General features: G+C 39.5%; 2 protein-coding genes across 5 annotated transcripts in view; one reads left to right on the top strand and one right to left on the bottom strand.

The window, feature by feature from the left end:
- The window catches only part of nphp3 (nephronophthisis 3), a 39,342-nt gene that overhangs the window by 12,021 nt on the left and 8,810 nt on the right, over positions 1–18,511 (bottom strand). Inside the window, exons 27-40 of one of the 3 annotated variants that reach the window (XM_022207191.2) lie at positions 18,333–18,448; positions 18,083–18,247; positions 10,063–10,162; positions 7,258–7,383; positions 6,710–6,871; positions 6,454–6,618; positions 6,230–6,371; positions 5,942–6,063; positions 5,755–5,861; positions 5,410–5,521; positions 4,892–4,969; positions 4,417–4,555; positions 3,994–4,101; positions 1,983–2,081 (exon numbers count right to left, since the gene is read on the bottom strand). In XM_022207191.2, the coding sequence (XP_022062883.2) occupies positions 1,983–2,081; positions 3,994–4,101; positions 4,417–4,555; positions 4,892–4,969; positions 5,410–5,521; positions 5,755–5,861; positions 5,942–6,063; positions 6,230–6,371; positions 6,454–6,618; positions 6,710–6,871; positions 7,258–7,383; positions 10,063–10,162; positions 18,083–18,247; positions 18,333–18,448 (1,741 nt within the window). Of the gene's footprint in view, positions 1–1,982; positions 2,082–3,993; positions 4,102–4,416; positions 4,556–4,891; positions 4,970–5,409; positions 5,522–5,754; positions 5,862–5,941; positions 6,064–6,229; positions 6,372–6,453; positions 6,619–6,709; positions 6,872–7,257; positions 7,384–10,062; positions 10,163–10,262; positions 10,481–16,874; positions 18,248–18,332; positions 18,449–18,511 lie in introns of those variants that run through there. The other 2 variants (XM_022207259.2, XM_022207186.2) reach the window with 2 other exon arrangements.
- On the top strand, positions 12,931–16,915 carry uba5 (ubiquitin-like modifier activating enzyme 5). 2 transcript variants are annotated; one of them, XM_022207204.2, is made up of 12 exons: positions 12,931–13,244; positions 13,368–13,413; positions 14,437–14,526; positions 14,646–14,755; positions 14,845–14,931; positions 15,023–15,107; positions 15,179–15,283; positions 15,406–15,533; positions 15,659–15,794; positions 15,889–15,964; positions 16,046–16,152; positions 16,382–16,915. In XM_022207204.2, exons 1-12 carry the CDS (start codon positions 13,081–13,083, stop codon positions 16,457–16,459), a joined length of 1,212 nt encoding a protein of 403 aa, XP_022062896.1. In that variant the 5' UTR covers positions 12,931–13,080; the 3' UTR covers positions 16,460–16,915. The 2 variants fall into 2 exon arrangements, with proteins under 2 accessions (XP_022062896.1, XP_022062905.1); XM_022207213.2 differs by lacking the exon at positions 12,931–13,244 and having other exon boundaries at positions 13,365–13,413; positions 14,437–14,521.

Here is an 18,511-nt window from a genome sequence, read left to right on the forward strand (position 1 = left end):
TGCGCGCCACCAGCAGCTACTAATAATGGCAAACACGTGTACGTTGGCTTTTCCTGTGTGAGTGTATATGCAAATGCAAAACGTCTATGGCTTAAAGATAAAAGATTGCTGGTCTGGGAGTAATTTTCGTACATTATCATGCCCTTGGGACAGAATTATGTAGCTTCCACACCCACAGAAGTGCACTGGAAACATCTACAGACCCTCCCAGCTAGAAAGTCAGTCTCTGCCTCAACTCAAAAGAAAAGGGAAAGCAAAGAGGAAAACGGCATTATGCAGTAGTGCGTGTGGATTACAGGCAACGGTTTTTGATCAAAGTGAATATGCCAATATTTACAGTAAGCTTAAGTTATAGTGAGTTTTTCAATGGCAAGTAGCAGTCAGGAGAAACCTGCTATAATCTAATTTGGGAACTGCTGTATATTTACAATGAAATACAGCATAAAAACCACAGACGAGAACTCTTTAGTTTCGGTTTCTCTATGGAACAATTTACTGTACAAGTATGAAAAAAACGCACCGATCCTTATGAAGGCTGCCGAGTGCTTTAGACAGTGCATTACATTACATTTGATACTTGGAAGCAATGATTTTGCATAGCACTATTCTCATTTACAACAATTAAAAAAAAAACAAAAAAAACAACTGCTAGTTTTACTTTCCTTTTTGTTAAAAGGGAAATTGGATTGAATGTATCTGGAAAAGCACAAAACCCTCCAGTTTCCACACCACAGGTCACAGAAAGTATGAAACCAGCCACCGACACACCCACACTCTTTCCTAACAGAGACATATATTCATATTGGCAGAGGACATTCTTAAGCTCAGAGGATATTTTTTCTACTGATGGAAATTTCTCTTCCAATGAAAAGAGAAGTGTTAGGAAAAGAGAGTCTAACCACACATGTATGATTTGCGCAAGGAATGCACTGCATAAAGACAAAAAGTTGACAGTAGAAATACTGCTCAATTTTGGTAAACCATAGCATTTTAAGCTTTCAGCAGTATGAGGGAATACCGCGCAAATCTGAAAAAAAACAGCAGTCAAATGTTTTCTTTCAAACTGGGGAGTAAAACCTTGAGACTACATATGTGTAAGAGGAAACATCTGGAATATCTTTCAGCACACAGTGATTGACGGGGGAGTGTGATAAACAAATAAAAACACGAATATGAGTTTGGGTTTCTAATTTAACTGTGCTTGGATTATATTGTTTAGCTTTTAAAAAACAGGATATTAAGAATAAAGTAAGATTACAGACTAAACTGCACTGCAAAAAAAACTGATTCACACATCAGCCATAGATTAGTCTTAAAGTCCAAAGTGTCAATGCAGTCGAGCATAGTGATGTGCTTTGAAGGGCATAAACTTAGAGTCACAATAACATTTATTTTATCTGGCTTTCCCAACTTGAATCACTCACAATGACTCATCTATTACAGATAAAGTGCCAATTGATGGATACACACACACTAATGATGCATTGTGGCAGTAATCCGTGACCTTTTACTTGTCGAACCAGCTGGAAAACCAACGCTGCATTTTCCAGAAAGAAATCAAGGACTTTAAAGGTTGTGAAAAAGTTGTTTACGTTATATAATGCCCGTTGTATGAGTCATTTGCACTTTTTTTGTTGTCCATATGTTAGCAGTTTGGGTAAGAATGAATCTCTGTTGTGCATTTCTTCAGCAACATCTTGATTACATATAAACTGGTGTCTTTTCTGAGAAAAAATTCCTGAGTACATTTGTTGACAATAACATTATCAGGTTTACTCTTTTGAAAACATCTTTTGCTTTGTGGAAACTCGGCAAACTCAACGCTTTAAAGTAAGTTCAGCAAGTAGACATGAAACAACTGTTTGATTCGTAAGCTCCCTAATGGCGTCTTAAGTCGTAAATGAACCGGAACCCTTTTGTGCCGTGGATAGGATAATATTTTCGACTGATGTAACTCATCTAAAAAATAAAAACGCACTTACCACTGCTCCACCATTTCTTGCCATTTATGATGTAGTTGTCTTTATCCTTGCGAAAGCTGCACTCCATGTTGGTTGCATCACTGGAGGCCACATCAGGCTCTGGAGAAAGAACACGAGATACAGAGGCTCAGACTCTAACAAGTTAAATCTATAGACCTCTGCCTTTGACTTATGTGACACGTCTTCCAGCTTAAATCGCAGGTCGACTGGTTAATGTAAACAAAGTTCACACATCATTTTTGAATTATTCCTCTTCACCTCAAAACTTGCCAGTGGATTTGAAAAGCATGTCATCATTAAAAAAATCCCAAATTGCACCATCTATCAAAGCCAGACACTATAAAAAAAATGAAAGATTTACAGCTTGAACTAGTCATGTGTGACCTTAAAATTATGATTTTGCATTAAATCAGTTTGCTTTGCATATCACCAACAACAAACCATCTGCATCAGATTGCATAAGAGACAAAAAAAATATCGTACACGTCAGGATAACTGAGAAGCCATGACTCAGCTGTGACTAACAGTCATATGACAAAATGAGAATGTGGCTGGACCTCAGGCCATGCATGTATCGCAGAGGGACATGTATGGAAACAAACTGGAGACACTGAGCCCAAAAAAAGCAATAACTCTGTTCAATGCATCACCCACAGCCAGCAGAGAGCCTCTCTGCCTTGTAGCATTTGTTTGCGGCTCTTAATTTGAAATTGCACACTTTTCGTTTACTCTTGCACACTATTTGCACAACACATAAAACTTTAACATTGTACATTCTTCACATACGACATTTTGCATTTTATATTTTTCTTGTTTATTTTATTTACTGCACATTTTTGCTTTTTTTAAACTGTATTTATGGCGATGGGAACTGCACTCTTTCTGCTGTGGCAACCAAGTTTCCCCTCTGGGATTAATAAAGTATTTCTATTCTATTTCTATGCTAAAATAAAACATAAGTCACCAAGAAAGTAAATGCAGCATGGCTAAAAAAAAAAACAGTACACAGAGCATAGACACAGTACACAGAGTACATTTTCAGCTAGTTGTTGGAAGATACATACAAAACTGTGAAATATCCTTCTAGTGCCAAGTTTGTAGAGGCTAATGTAGTACCAGTACTAGTAATTGCACTAGTATGCTAAATGCACATAGCAAAATAACTATAGTATGTTGAACCATTTTTCCCGTACTTTGAAAAATGTTGCAAATACTAATTATAGTTAGATTTTTTCTACTTTTGTAAATGAAATAAAAAATATCAACTTTCTTTTCCTGCATGAAAGACTTTTGAATAGTTTTTATTTCTAGCTATGGTTGTGCCGGATCCATGGAACACATGGTGAGCAACGCTGACAGGAATTAGAAAACCGTCCATAAACCGAATAAGGTTCAAAGGGTTAACACAGCTGATAGTTCTTAAAAAAGTCAAAAGAAGAGAATTTTTATCAGCCAAACATGGAGGTTCCTGTTCCCGATCATCCAGCGTAATAAATCGACCAAACCACTGACAAAAAACATCCCCAAAACACTACTAATCACCATCTGTGTTTACAAAAACCACGGGAGACATTCACACCCACTGTAATCACCTCTGGCAACGGACTGCTGTAGTTTCCAGGCAGTGTGGAAAGCAACATAGAGCAAAACAGGGAGAAATTACTCACAGTGAACTGGTGTCTGCTGTTGGCATGTAAAACTCCCAAACAAACCTTTAACAGAATCGGTAGCAACCGTGCTGCGACCTGGCTCATTTCAGATCATTTAAAATACAAGGGAAAACCATAACAAATATTCTGAGGACTGAACTTCAGCAGTACCTTGTACATGAGCCAAAACCTCTGTAGGGTGTTTTACTGCAAGCATTCCAAACTCTTCCGTCAAATCTCATTGGAATTTACGTTGTCTATGATGTTCCCCAAACTTGGCTTTCAATACTCATACCGTTCCCGATGCAGAGATTATGGCATGTTTCCTTATTTAGTCTTTTGTGATGTGATCATTAAAATACCTGTCATACAGAAGCAGGAGCGGATCTCTCCACTGAGCAAAGGCTCCAGCCATTTCTTCTTCTGTTCCTCACTGCCAAACATGTGGAGCACCTCCATATTTCCCGTGTCTGTGGAAAAACGTCAGGATATAAATCATCTTCCAGCAATTATGAGCTAAACTTGGAAACTAATGCGTGCTTTACTTTAACTCTTCTGACAAATACCGTATAAGGGCCAATTCGGGAGATTTGTATGTTCTAATTTAGTGTTTTGAACCAGTAAATAAACTTAAAAATACATGGTTGCGGGGGAAATGTTTAGGACATTATTCAGAGTATGATAATCTTGTTCTAAGTACAGTCATGCAACTGGAAGAATGAAGCCAGAATAGTAACCAAGATCTTTAAATGATCTGAAATTTAACATCATGCAGGATGTTTTACCAGGAGCCTGGCAGTTGAACACTTCAGGGGCAAAGAGGCAACGTCCAGTTTCTTCTGCAATATACGCATAATCCAGCTGACTGAGTCCACTGACTGTAGGCAGGAACAGGTTCCACAGTCCCGCCGCCCTGGCTTTCACCTGGACACCAGATATGCGTGTTATTGCTACACAAAGGCCAAATGCTTCTTTCAAAGTAGATGCCAGTGAAGAAAAGCAGAGCACACAATGTTGGAACAGATTAGCACAGATGCAAATAACAGTGTTTGTGCTTTAATTTCAACTGTTTTTGATGGATTGTCGTTGGTGACTCAGAAGGGAGGTGCACTGTTTGGAGAAGATTTAAATAGACTTTGGTCATTTGGCTTTCTGGACCGATGCTTGACTTTTACATTTTGACTTGCTTTTGTTGGCAATATGTAGGCTGGTTGTCTGCAGAGAAAAGACTGAATATCCAAGAAGAATAGCCCCACATACCTTTAGATCTTCTATTATTTGCGGGGTGCGCCACCTTTGTGAAGACTGAGCATGTTTGGAATAGTACTCCGCAACTTCCTAGAGGAACATAAGATTTATTACTGAGTGGATTGGAAAGACAAATAAGTAATTACATGTTGGCTCTGCTCTCCCTGCTGGGCATCCTTCATTACTGGTAACATGCACCACAAAATTTCCACAACTTTACAGCATGTTAATGTAGAGGTACTTTCACTGGAGTCTCTGGTTCTTTCTGTTTCTTTCTGCTCCTCATATAAAAAAAAAAACTTCTTACTTCACACTGCTGTACTGTATTAGGAATGCTGTGATGTCCAGCCAGTAGTGACTGTTCTGCGTGCAATATAATTTATGTAATCAATAGGTGCTTTGTTTTCTCACTCTAATTACTTAGTTCTGATTGCATGGATGAGCTCCTTTGTTAAATCATTTCATATCCAAGTCAGAAGTCCCTCTGGGCAAACAAATCTGTTCTGTTCTTGGCAACTCTTGGCACTGACCTGCTGAGCCGGAAGCACGTACTGTCTCATGAAGTCTTTGACCTGCTGGAGAACAGCCTGACCTTTAGCAGTCTGGAGGAACAGTCTGTCTTTTGTTGGATCTGTGAGAGGCCTGGCATGAAATACATCACAAATTTTAACAGTCGCAGACCACAGCTGGAGGTTGCTGGTTTAACTTTAGTCAGCGGGTGGAATCAATCAGCGTTCTGGTCTATTATAGCAATTGATTTTGATAGTAATCTTCGTACGACAGCATGTTTGGATTAACATAATGATGATTGCATTAAATTATATTAATTCAAATACCAATTGATCACCATTAATCAGCACATGACTGCAACCGACCTCTGCACGAGCTGCAAGGTTTCTTTAGCCAAGGGCTCCACACACTGGCCGAACAGGGCTGCATTGGGCGCACTGGCGTTACCCAGTAAGTGGCGAGCATAGATCCCCTAATTAAGAAAAAGGGGAAGCATTTAACTTCTTATGTGTATACCAAAGGGGCAAATGGGTAGCTTAATTTGGTACAAACCTGAGCAATTCCAGCCATTTTAAAGTTCGACAGGGCCAAGTAAAAATTCCACTGTGGCAACATGGATGGGATCCCCCGACATCTGCAGTAAATGGAGATCAGGTCGCCCACAGATGGAGCTCCTGCTCAGTGAGACACAAGGTTAGAGGGACAAATACATACTGTGAATCAACATAAATAGAGAATACATACAGTAATTTCCACGCAAAGATGTTCTGAAAACATTTGTCCTTTCATCTACCCATTTCCAAAATTCATCAATCAGGTTCTGTTTATTGTTGACATTACCTTCTACTCCTTTCAAACTGCCCATTGAGCTGATGATGCTTAAACTTGTGGGCCAGTAGTAAGGCATAAGGAAGTAGGCCAAGTCCACCAACGGCTGCCCGGTGGTCGACAGCTCCCAGTCCAACACTGCTATCACACGTGCCTTATGACATAAAACACACTTTGTAAAGCATTTATTGACAAATGCAGCAAAACTGTAACAATAACAGTTATAGAAATTGCACCTCAGTTGGATGGAAAACCAAGTTGTCCACTCGGAAATCTCCATGGACCAGAGTGACTTCACTATCACTGGCTGGTAAATTCTTCATCAACCAACCGGACAGTTCATTCATGGCTGGAATGTCTTTGTGTGCTGCTGCCTTGTACTGCTTTGTCCAGGTGGACACCTTAAAAGAAATAATTGCATTTATTAATGTTTCAAATCAGACCAGGTGTCAGGATTGCATACTATTTATTAAGTATGAAGTGCTTCCTCACTTGTCTCCTGCAATAACCGGCGCCTCTGCCATAACCTTCAAGGTTGAGTGATGCCAGGTCCAGCGAGTGAAGCTTTGCCAAGAGTTCCACTGCAGCCACATACAGAGCTGTTCTCTCTGCTGGACTCACTCCAGGGAGACGAAGATCCCTGAAAATTCGCCCCTGTGCAACAGAGATGGATTAACTTTGTTTTACAAAAATAAAATCCAAATTCCATCTCACTGGGCATCAGAACACACACTCAGGTACAATAATACCAATAGATATCCACTCTGTCTACACAACCATTTAGCTTCTTTTGCTTAATTGTGATTAGTTTTTCCCAACAGAAACATCAGTCCAGATGTGCCTTTTGAAATCCATAACTACAACATCACCACAATGGAAAATTTTACACATTTTATGGATCACATCAGGTTGGCCTTCCTACTCTAAACTTCCCAGAAATTGAGCTAATGCCAAGCAACAGCAAATATTATATCAGATGCATGGACTTGTGACTGGTGACTTTACGGCCGTGTGACTGTGGCTTGAGTGCACCAACTGACCTTCACATGCTCCATTAAGTAGAACTCGGTCCCAATGACTTCCGCATCGGTGCAGTGCAAGAGAGGCTGAGGCACGGGGAAACCAGCAGAGAAGAGGGCCTTCTGCACCCGATACTCCCTGTCCACCTGAAAACAAAGTCAAATACACCATAGTAGAAACCCTGCTTTAAAAAAGATATTCTGAGAAAAAGTTACTTTACTATGAACTGGTTATTATCCTTATACATTTTTTTACACTCATGTGTTCATATTTCATTTTATAGAAGTATCTTTTATGCCCCTAAGCAAGGTCAGCTTGTTTGGCCTTGGGTGTGCAGAGTCAAATATCCCTGTCTTGTTTCACTATGTTTGCTTTCACAAACTGTGTGGGAAAATGTACCCAAGTCCACAGATAGGATTCACTGGTAGACACAGCTGGAAGAAAACTCATAACACTTACAAATCCAAGGTTGGGTTCGTCCTCATTCTATCAATGCTTTGAGTTAGGAGAGAGTAGATAAAGTCTGAATGCAGTTTTATTTTAGGGTACTTTGGCTCTGGGAGATGAGAATCCCATAAAAGTTTTCCCTTTCATTAACTTTTAACACAAAAATATTGCTTTTTTGAGAAGAATCTTAGAAGAAATATTACTTTGTGTCAAAACGACAAGATATTGCTTTTTTTTTTAAACAAACTTGCATCAATTAATTAAAAATCTAAAAAGTTAAAAAGAAAATGCACAAGTCAGATACAAGGGAATTTAAAAGTGACTGAATATGGAGTACAGTTAAATCCATCACTAAGAAATAGAATGAATATGGAACAAGTGTACATCTAGATCTCAAAAATTAAATGACTGTGGAGGAAAGAGATTATTGACGGAGGCCACCAAGACACCTATGACTCCTGCTAACTTTAGTGGCTGAGCTGAAAGAGACCGTGTAAATAATGACTGCTGACTGTTCATCACCGATCAAAGCTTTATGGGAGAGTGGCAAAGAGAAGGAAACTGTTGAAAGAGCTCAGAATAAATCTCAGCTTGAGTTCACCAGTGGGAGACTCAGTCTCCAGATGTGCGAGGCTGATTGAGACTTTTCCACAGAGGCTCAAGAAAAGGTGCATCTACTAAATACTGACTTGAAGGGAGTGAATACTTATGTAACTACTTTTCTTACATCTTTTAGATTTATTAAACTATCATTACTTTTATAAATAAGTTTTCAATTTGACATGACAAACACTTTTTTTTGGTAAATTCTTGTCCAAAATGCCAAATTATATTCACCATGATTCAATATTGGCTCTTGGTGAATTTGCTTCATGCAGAATTTCATCAGCAACTACATGTGAATTCAACATAGCTTGTACCCAAATTGTGTCTTGAAAATAAGCAAAATGTGCTCCATCATCCTTGAATTGTATTTCATGAACTTATTTGAGGCAGATGGCCTTTTTAAAATAATATTTACACTTAAATTTAATGTCAACTCTCCTTCTGATTTGATTGTTTTGGCCTCACATCTAAATGCCTCAGTTACACCTAGAGTGCCTGTATAATGAGAGTGGCGACATGACGGGTCCAAAAAATTTTGGTCACGTGATCTATAGGAGCCATTTTGTTTCCAATTCATGAACGCCGGTTATGCCTGTTAACGTTGTTTACAACTCAAGAGTAATTCTAGGTCTTTTTTGGCTTCATAAATACCTGAAAAATGACGGGCTGTTGTGCCTTTGGGTGCACAAATCGATCGGAGAAGGGATTACACATGTTTAGATTTCCCAGGAGTTGTGAAAGAATGAAACTGTGGGGAAAATAAAGTCCGGAGAGTGGGATGGAAACCGACTTAATCATGATTTTTGTGCCAGGTTAGTCCCATGTATGTACTTTCATGTTATGATGTATGGGTGAATGACAGATAGAAAAGTTTGATGTGATTTTAGGCAGTTGTGGTTATTTTGACTTTGACTGTTATTTCATGCATGGAGATGCATGAAATACGGGCCGCTGAAGTTTAACGGGGTCACCCGTTAAACTTCAGCGGCCCATCTGAGCTTCGACAACAGCCTCCCTGTTCATTCACATGATTTCCAATTCAACAAACAGCTGACAGTTTTCTGCTTCCTATTTTCCGTCCAACTTGCAGTCACTTATCAGCCTCATATGACCCGAACAGGCTCCGTGTTGTTCACATGTTTCTGGGCTGTTAGCCGCCGTTAGCATGAAGATGCTGTTAGCCATATGCTTACAGCTGCAGCACCGTACAGGCGGATGGGAAAACGTATTTTACTAAATTGACCGAAGCTGCAAGCTCGATGATAGAAACATTATACACCCATGGAAAGCTTAGATTCTCATGAATCCGCCGGTATAAACCACTTTCAGATGTGATTACCACAGCGGGTAATATAAACACATTTGTCCAACAAACAGCAAATAACGTAAACAGCACAACTCACCTTTGAAGGCTCAAAAACTAGTCACAGATGAAAATATTCCACAAAACGGCCATAATCCAACCTTGGACATCCAGACAAAACAAGCCAGTAAATTATTTTGTCCAAAACATGTCTTGAAATCAGTAAACAATCCATAGATTTCGTGAATGTGCACCTCGCGCTGCGCGTCCCATATTGAGTGAATGGAAACAAAATGGCGTCAAATCCCCAGTTGTCGCCACTCTCATTATACAGGCACTCTAGTTACACCTATGGATAGTCTCCCCCTGCTGGAGAAGTGAAACGACTACACACAGCAGCGTTTAAACCCATCTGCAAACGCTTGGGCAGGCTTTAGCTCATGTAAAGTGATTCAGTGTGAACTTTTACCTTGTGGGCTCCTGGCAGCAGCTCTCCTGGGGGTCTCTTCCTGAGAACATAGCTCTTTGAAGGTGTCTGGATGAGGAAAGTTGGGTTTGACTGACCAGAACTGAAAGATAACAGAAGCCCATAACGTCTTATCAGTTAGCTAAACATACCTACAAGACTAACTTTAAGAAACAGTGAAACAAGCTAGCTCTGCTCCTTACCTGTACTGTCTGACAGTTAGCGTCTCATTATTAGACAACCGTGACTTGGCAGTCAGATATTTTTGAAGACTGACAACATTAAATTTATGTTGTTGTCGTACAGGAGTCGTCTGCTCGTCCATGTTTTAGATATACGAGATTAATCATTACCAGAAGCATTATTGAGCTAGGTAACTTTTCTTCTTCTGCGACTGTTGTTCTACTTTTTCTTCTTTGGTGTAATTTGGCGACCGAGGTGCTTTTCCGCCGCCAACTGGACTGGAGTGTGAAAAACGCTTTAAAAAACAAAACAAACAAACAACATGTTTGTTAAACTAAACATTGGCCTGGATTGTATATAAATATATATACAAGTACAATCCAGGCCAAACGTTGGGAAACAAGATCACATTTATGCAAATATACTAATATATATATATAACAAATATATTAATAGAAATTATATGTATATATAATTTCTATTAATATATTTGTTTAAAACATGTTACAGCGGGTACCAGAGGCTCACATGCAGGAAATGAATGAGTCGACAGATTTGCAACAACAATGAATTTATTCACAGAACCAGGAAGAATACAGAACTACAAGCGGAACCGGGACTAGTTGTACAACTCAGGGTGAACTCAGGGAACCAACCTAGGAGCCTCTAGAGGCAGGGAAGACTAATAACAAAACAAACCCAAAAGCTAACCCACTGTTGGTAACACCAAGGCAGGAGAACAAAATAACAAGGGAAATCTAACTAACAAAAATTAAGCAACCAGAACTCTGCACTAAAACTCAAAAGCTCAACCCAAACCGCTCTTGACTATACGGAGCTAACACAGCGTCTATGGTAACCTAGGGAGACAACAGATGATTTTTCCCTTGACCCAGCCAGAATCCATGGAGGACCCAGAGCAGACCAAGGAGCCAGAGGAGTCAGCCAACCAGCAAGCAGAGGTCAGCATGGAGGGACAAACATCAAATGACGTCTGACGACAGTTCTTATAGGACGGCAGAACCTGATTAGCTGGCCTCCACCTGCATGATCTGCTGATGACAGATGACACACACCTGGACTCCTCATTAGCACAGCACACACCTGCAAAGAGAGAGAGAGCAAAGCCGAGGGAGGAGACAGCCCTGCCACAGCTCACAGCCTAAGCTGTGGCTGTAACGAAACATGTGACTTTGCATGTTTTAACACCTTATTTTGCAAAGAAAGTAACACATTCTTGCCATCTGCAGATTGCTCTTTAAAGAAAAGAGCCTTTATTTGTCATGTTGAGATAAAACAGAATAAAACGTTCCCTTTCCAGGAATGGTGGTATGCCTCAGTGGGTAGAGTGGCTGTCTTGTAACTGGAAGGTTGCCGGTTTGATCCTCAGCCCATCAAGCTCATGTTGAGGTGTCCCTGAGCAAGACACCTCACTCCTAATTGCTCCTGGTGGGTCATGGTTAGCGCCTTGCATGGCAGCTTCCACCATGAATGGGTAAATGTGACGTATCATGTAAAGTACTTTGGATAAAAGCGCTATATAAATACAACCATTTACCATTTTACAGTAGAGCAGTGGCGTGCACAGACATTTTGGGGGGCAGGTGCTCAGTGGGGAAAAAAAGGGCACTTTTTGCAGTGTGTAGAACATTAGGCTACAACAAGGCAGAAAGCGACTTTTTCTTTTCGTTATTTAGCAAATGAGTCACAACAAATGTTTCCTCTACCTTATGTAGGCTAATAATAAACCTATACAAACTAAATATTCAGTTATAGTATACTGATTGGACCCTAACAATACTTGACCTCACATTAACTTTCTCATAATTTGCTCTACATTCATTGAGATCCATATGGGAATATATTGTTTTCCTCTTCTCTATTTGGTTACATAAACTTTGAACTTTCTGGTGATGCAGAAAGGAAGGATAGGCTTTCTAAGCTGTGGGACAACTCTGTGAAAGGCGGCATTTTCTGCATAAATATAGCTAAGTAGAACACTACTGAAACAGATTTTTGACAGGATTAAAAAAATAGTGTTAAGGCATTTTTTTTAATGGCCTCATGCAACAAATATATTGTTTGGGTACTTTTGATGGCATAAAAAGAAATGTTGTACTCTAAGTCACCAGAGTACCATAAAAAGCAGCATTTTCTGGGCTATTAACACTGTAAAAAAGTGTCCATTTCTGCGTTTTTGACAGCATAAACAACAGTGTCTAACTACAACTCAATGAAAGGAGATTTTTGAACGTGTAAACAGCAAGATTTAGGAATTTTTGATGCCTAAATATATGGTATTACACTGCATAAAAACGGTGTAATACCATAGGGAAGAGCCTTACAAAGAGACATTTTGTTCTTTTGGTAGTGTAAATAGCGTTACAGCAGCATAATAAACACCATATACTTGTTGAATTGTTATTATTAATTTTAATATTTTTAAAACAGACAAATAATGGGACTTGTGATTTATACAAGATAATAGCAGTTGGACAATTTACACACAACCCCAATGTCGCTAACAGCCATTAAATCTATGATAATTAATATTTTACAGAAATTCAGCAGAGTTTAAAACCTAATAGATAGAACTCAATCAACAGTAAACTCAGATCTTCGAAAGAGCTTCCAATAATCCAGTAATGACGCAGGAACGCTTTAAGGTTCCCGTTTTCTGCACGGACGTTGTTTACTGGAGCACACATCCTGACAGCTGATTTGAGGAGAGAAGACGTGTACTTTTCTGCAGGTCCGCATTTCGAGTGTTCATGCGCCTTTTTTTCCGTTCACAACCTCATATTTTATTGACGTTGTTGAGTTTTCTTGGTTTTCCTGATGGCGACCGTGGAGGAGCTGAAGCTGAGGGTCAGAGAGCTGGAGAACGAGCTGATAAAGTGCAAGCAGAAGCAGTGTGCGATGGAAGAGGCTCACAGTCAGGCAGCAAACAGACCCAGAATAGACAAAATGAGCGCCGAAGTTGTGGATTCCAACCCGTACAGGTGACTTTTATTTCCATTACTTTGGTTTTTCACAGATTTTGTGCGTTACCATCAGTGAGAGGCGACGCCTCGTGAGTCACCGTTGAAAACTCAGAGCTAATGTCAGCTGTGTTTCCATTTCAGTCGTCTCATGGCTTTAAAGAGGATGGGAATCGTGGATGATTATGAGGTATTTTGTTTATTTTGTTCACCTCTAACATATATCGTCACATTTTACTAAACAAGAGCTGAAATTACCATCAAGTATTATACATAATCCAGGTTTTCCACCCATGGTAGCCACTATTTACATACTGTTTTTAGCAAGTCTAAACGCCGGATGCACAATCTGGCATTTTTATTGATATGGGTGCCTTCAATTGTTGCTATGTTGCGTTTGCTTGAACAGATCTACCTCATTAGAACTCTATGCAATATTAATTTATTTTACATGTGCAAGAATCTGTGCAATATCATAGTTTTTCAATATATAAATATGCGAAATCTGTGAATTTCCTCACATGGTACAATCTGTACAATATCAACATTTGTTATGTGTATTTTTTGTCAGTATAAATTTTCTACTTATGCACTGCCCTGCTGTAACACTGCAACTTTTCCCAACTGTGGGATTTCTGTAAGGCTTATCTTATATTTTCTTATTACTGTCTCCACTGAATTAGATTTTTACTAACAGAGACTGATGGTTATTTATTCAGCCTTTCTTTTAAACTTGGAATACTTTGAACTATGGAGGCCTCAATTTACAATGTAGCCAAGACAGAAAATTAAAAAAAAATCGGATAAGACTGGCAATAAAATGTTAAAAGGCAAGCTAATAAATATAAAAACATTAGGAATAAGAGTTTTAGAAAGAAAAAAAAATCTACTAAAACAAGAACTGAAGATGAGACAAAATTGTGATAAACATTAGTCTCGCTTTAGATTGCTGTGCAGGTGCAAAGTGAATAAAAACAACGGACTCCTGCAGTGTAACCCAATCATTTCAGTGTGTATAGTAAGATACCACATTAAAAGACAGCAATAAAGTAATGACGTTTAAAAAAAAAAGCTAACTGGAAGGGTCTTTATAAATAAATAAAACCCAGAAAGAAAGGCATACAGCTCACACTGATGGGTATTATAATTATCACCATTATTACATCTTAAGGCAAGAGGAAGGATAAATAACTATCTTCAAATTTGTTGACAGAAAATCCGGACGTTCACAGTAGCTGTAGTTGGTGTTGGGGGCGTTGGCAGTGTGACCGCCGAAATGCTCACTAGATGTGGCATTGGTAAGGTAATAGAAACATTTCCGTTATTTGTCACATTTGCTAAATATCCGTCCATGTCAGTGTGGGATTTCTTTACTTTTCTGTGCGCTTACCTGTCGCCTGTTTTCATGTCGTGGCGTCACAGCTGCTCCTCTTTGACTACGATAAAGTGGAGCTGGCCAATATGAACCGTCTGTTCTTCCAGCCTCACCAGGCAGGCCTCAGTAAAGTGGAAGCAGCAGAACACACGCTCAGGTACAATAACATCAATACATGTCCACTTTCCCTACATAACCGTTTAACTTCTTTTACTTAAATGTGACTACTTTTTTCCCCCCCAACAGAAACATCAATCCAGACGTGTCCTTTGAAACCCATAACTACAACATCACCACTATGGAAAATTTTACGCATTTCATGGATCGCATCAGGTTGGCCTTCCTGCTGTAAGCTTTCTAGTTTTCCTTCTCTGTTGCACGATTTACACAAACCTTCACGAGAACATATTCTGTGTTTTCTCAGTCAAGGAGGGCTGGAAGAGGGGAAGCCAGTGGATTTGGTCCTGAGCTGTGTGGACAACTTTGAAGCCAGAATGGCCATTAATACAGTAAGTTTAGCCGTGTCAATCAAAAATGTTGACGTTAATGTTGAAGATTGAACTCACTTTTCGTTTCCCAGGCCTGTAATGAACTAGGTCAGATCTGGATGGAGTCTGGAGTCAGTGAGAACGCTGTATCGGGTCACATCCAGCTCATCATTCCCGGAGAGACGGCTTGTTTTGCTGTACGTTTGCACACGACACCTCTTCATTACCTTGAACGGTCTACTTAAAGATGCTCAACACCTACATGTTCTACGCGAGAAATAACAAAACCAAGTCATACAGTATTACATGTTTTGTTTAGTGTGCTCCTCCACTGGTTGTGGCCGCTAACATCGATGAGAAGACCCTAAAGCGGGAGGGTGTCTGTGCTGCCAGCTTACCAACAACAATGGGGGTGGTGGCAGGTTTACTGGTGCAAAATGTCCTCAAGTAGGTTATTTTTATTCATGGCCAGATTGAAACTTAATGATATGAAGTCTCACATACTTTATTTGAAGTGTATACTGTGTAGGTAAAGTTATACATTGTTTAAAAAAAATCGTTTTGTCTTCCAGATACCTGCTGAAGTTTGGTACCGTCAGTTATTATCTCGGCTACAACGCCATGCAGGACTTCTTCCCTTCCATGGCCATGAAAGCCAACCCCCAGTGTAACGACCGCCACTGCAGGAGACAACAGGAGGAGTACAAGGTTTCAAAAATTGTACTGTTACTGCACGGATTTTTATAAGACAGGTCAGGTGGGGAAACTGACAGAGTCTATCTGTGCGACTTTTTCCTTTCAGAAGAAAGAAGCTGAGCGACCAAAGGTGGAAGTCGTAGAGGAAGAGGAGGAGGTCGTACATGAGGACAATGAATGGGGTGAGCAAAACGAGCTAACAGTTTGTCCGGAGTTTTCTGCACCACAATAGGTGTGTTAATGCGTCCATTTGTGCTGCACAGGCATTGAACTGGTATCTGAGGTGACTGATGCAGAGTTACAGGCCGCATCCGGTGCAGTTCCTGACCTCCCAGAAGGCATCACTGTGGCTTATACCATTCCAGCTGAGGTTAGTATTCTTTAAAACGCCACAGCTTTGAAGAGTTTGTGACCTAATTAAGGTTTTCTGAAGCATAAATAAGTTTTTAAACTAAATATTTACTAGTCTCCAGTTTTACTTTCATTTCATACTGATAGTTAAGGTGCTGGTAGTAAATTGTAGCATTTTGTTGCAACTTTTTTTTGCTTAGTAGCTGTATTAAGTACTTTTCAACTGTGTTTTCTCACATTTCAACCAGGAACCAGCAAGTGGAGATACAGTGGAGGACACCGAACAGAGCCTAGAGGACTTAATGGCTCAGATGCGAAAGTTGTAGGAGACAATCTGCATTTCTGCTATTCAGTTTCAACATATATTTTCTTGACCCATACTTTAAGTTATAACATCCTCATAAAAAGGCCACTTAATGAAACATCACAGAATGACTAATTCTAACAGCTGAAGAAAAGGAATGCATGAAAAGTGCTGCTAATAGCATGTAACACACAAAAATAGTCAAAAAGTCAAATGTGTAATTTGCTGACTGACATACTGGGAAAGTGTGTAGCACTTGGAATAGAAGGAGTTTCTAATGAAATGTCGAGAAACCTAGATAAATATCACGGTTACTGTCTTAATTACTGTGCTTTCTAAGGTTCTGATTCGTGAATGAGAGTCCCAACTTTTCAATTATGTGCTTTGTCATTCACTCGGCTTTAAGAAAATATCGGCTGCAACATTACAGAACAATGTTTAAGTTGTCTCAATAAAGTATTTATTAGATGGCATACAATCTTCTTGACGTGTTGGATATGATTTTTTTTGTACAGCTTTTACACATTTTAATTACACGATCTCAATATATGAAAACACTTAAGACACATTTTATGTTCTATATTTGGCACCGAGACCACAAGTTTTGGTACATTCCATCCCTTTTGGCTTTGTGTACATTCTATCAAACAAGAATTGGTTGTTCTATTGTACCTAGACCTGGAAACGTGGTATATGGCACCACTGTGTTTTTGGCAAGTTCCTTAAAGTACCTGTAGTAAATGAATAAATACATGTACATTTAGTTTTGTATAAACACAGCGAGAAAACAGTACCGGAGACAATCTTTACTCTGATTTTCACTAGGCTTGTTTTGGATTTTTACTTCAGCCTCTACATGTTCCCTTTTTAGAATACATAATACTGTTAGGTAAACATTGCATTTAACATAAATAGAAAAAATAAGGACATAAACTTGACATGTCTTTCATAAAAGACACATCTGATGGCTCCCAAATGATTTTCATTCAGTATGTGTACATTGTAGACTTGAAAACAAAAGTGCTTGAGGTTTGATGGTCCTGCTAATTATTATTAAGAGACAAAGTTGTTGAGAAGCCCCTTTTGTATCGGATCTTAAAGGTTACTCACTTGAAATCATCAATGCTATGTAGATTCAAGGGCATTTAGGTGATTGTAATCCTTGGAGCTTCAGGGGAAAACTACTTCTCTTCTAGTTCTGAAGAAATGAAGCCTCTCAGATGAGAGAATTTTTAAAAATTTAACTGAGTGTATGGAATATAAATTTTCTATTCCCTCATTGCTGGAGGGCTTTCTTTCCAAAAGATATCCATACTGAGTAGTGTAGACCTGAGATCCAAGCCCATGAAAGGACTGATTTAACAGATGTTCAGAGTGTCATACAGACATGATTACACATGAATAAATACTTCTGGTACATACACAGGCTTCACAGACCAATATGAAACACGTCATAATCCTACTGGTACGCACAGTATATCTGACCAAACCCTGCAGCCTCCATCCAGACGACAATCACAGTGTGACGACCGGGATGGTTCCCTTTTTGATGAAACCATGACATTTTACATTTCTGTTCCTCTATGACTGTACTCTCAAAACGTTTTGTACTGATGAGTGGTAATAAATGACTGAACAGAGTCACCTCGGGGCATGTGGGAGTGGAGCAGGTCCCCTCAGACTGAACGTGTCTCCACTGGAGGAATGGCGAGACGGGGCGTTACCACACACTAATGATGGCTCTGCCTCTTTAATCTCCATTGCACGCTTGTAAAGCTCAGCCGCTTTCTCAAAGTCACCCTCTTCATAGCTAGATTAGAAAAAAAAAGATAAAGAATTACTGAATTGAACAACATACTAATGTAACGTGTCAAATGTAAGCTCCACTACAGTACCTGAGCACAGCCAGGTTTTTTAGGGTCTCTCCGACTCGAGGATGCGAGCGTCCCAAACTGTCTTCATACACTTTAAGTGCTCTTTCATAAAGGGGCAAGGCGTCACTGTGCTTTTTCTGAGAGAGACAAAGTAATTCAGTTGGTCTGTATAACTTTAATTACTTGCTGATAACAGCAAG

Source organism: Acanthochromis polyacanthus, chromosome 20, assembly GCF_021347895.1.
Source record: "Acanthochromis polyacanthus isolate Apoly-LR-REF ecotype Palm Island chromosome 20, KAUST_Apoly_ChrSc, whole genome shotgun sequence".
NCBI classification, from domain to species: domain Eukaryota; kingdom Metazoa; phylum Chordata; class Actinopteri; family Pomacentridae; genus Acanthochromis; species Acanthochromis polyacanthus.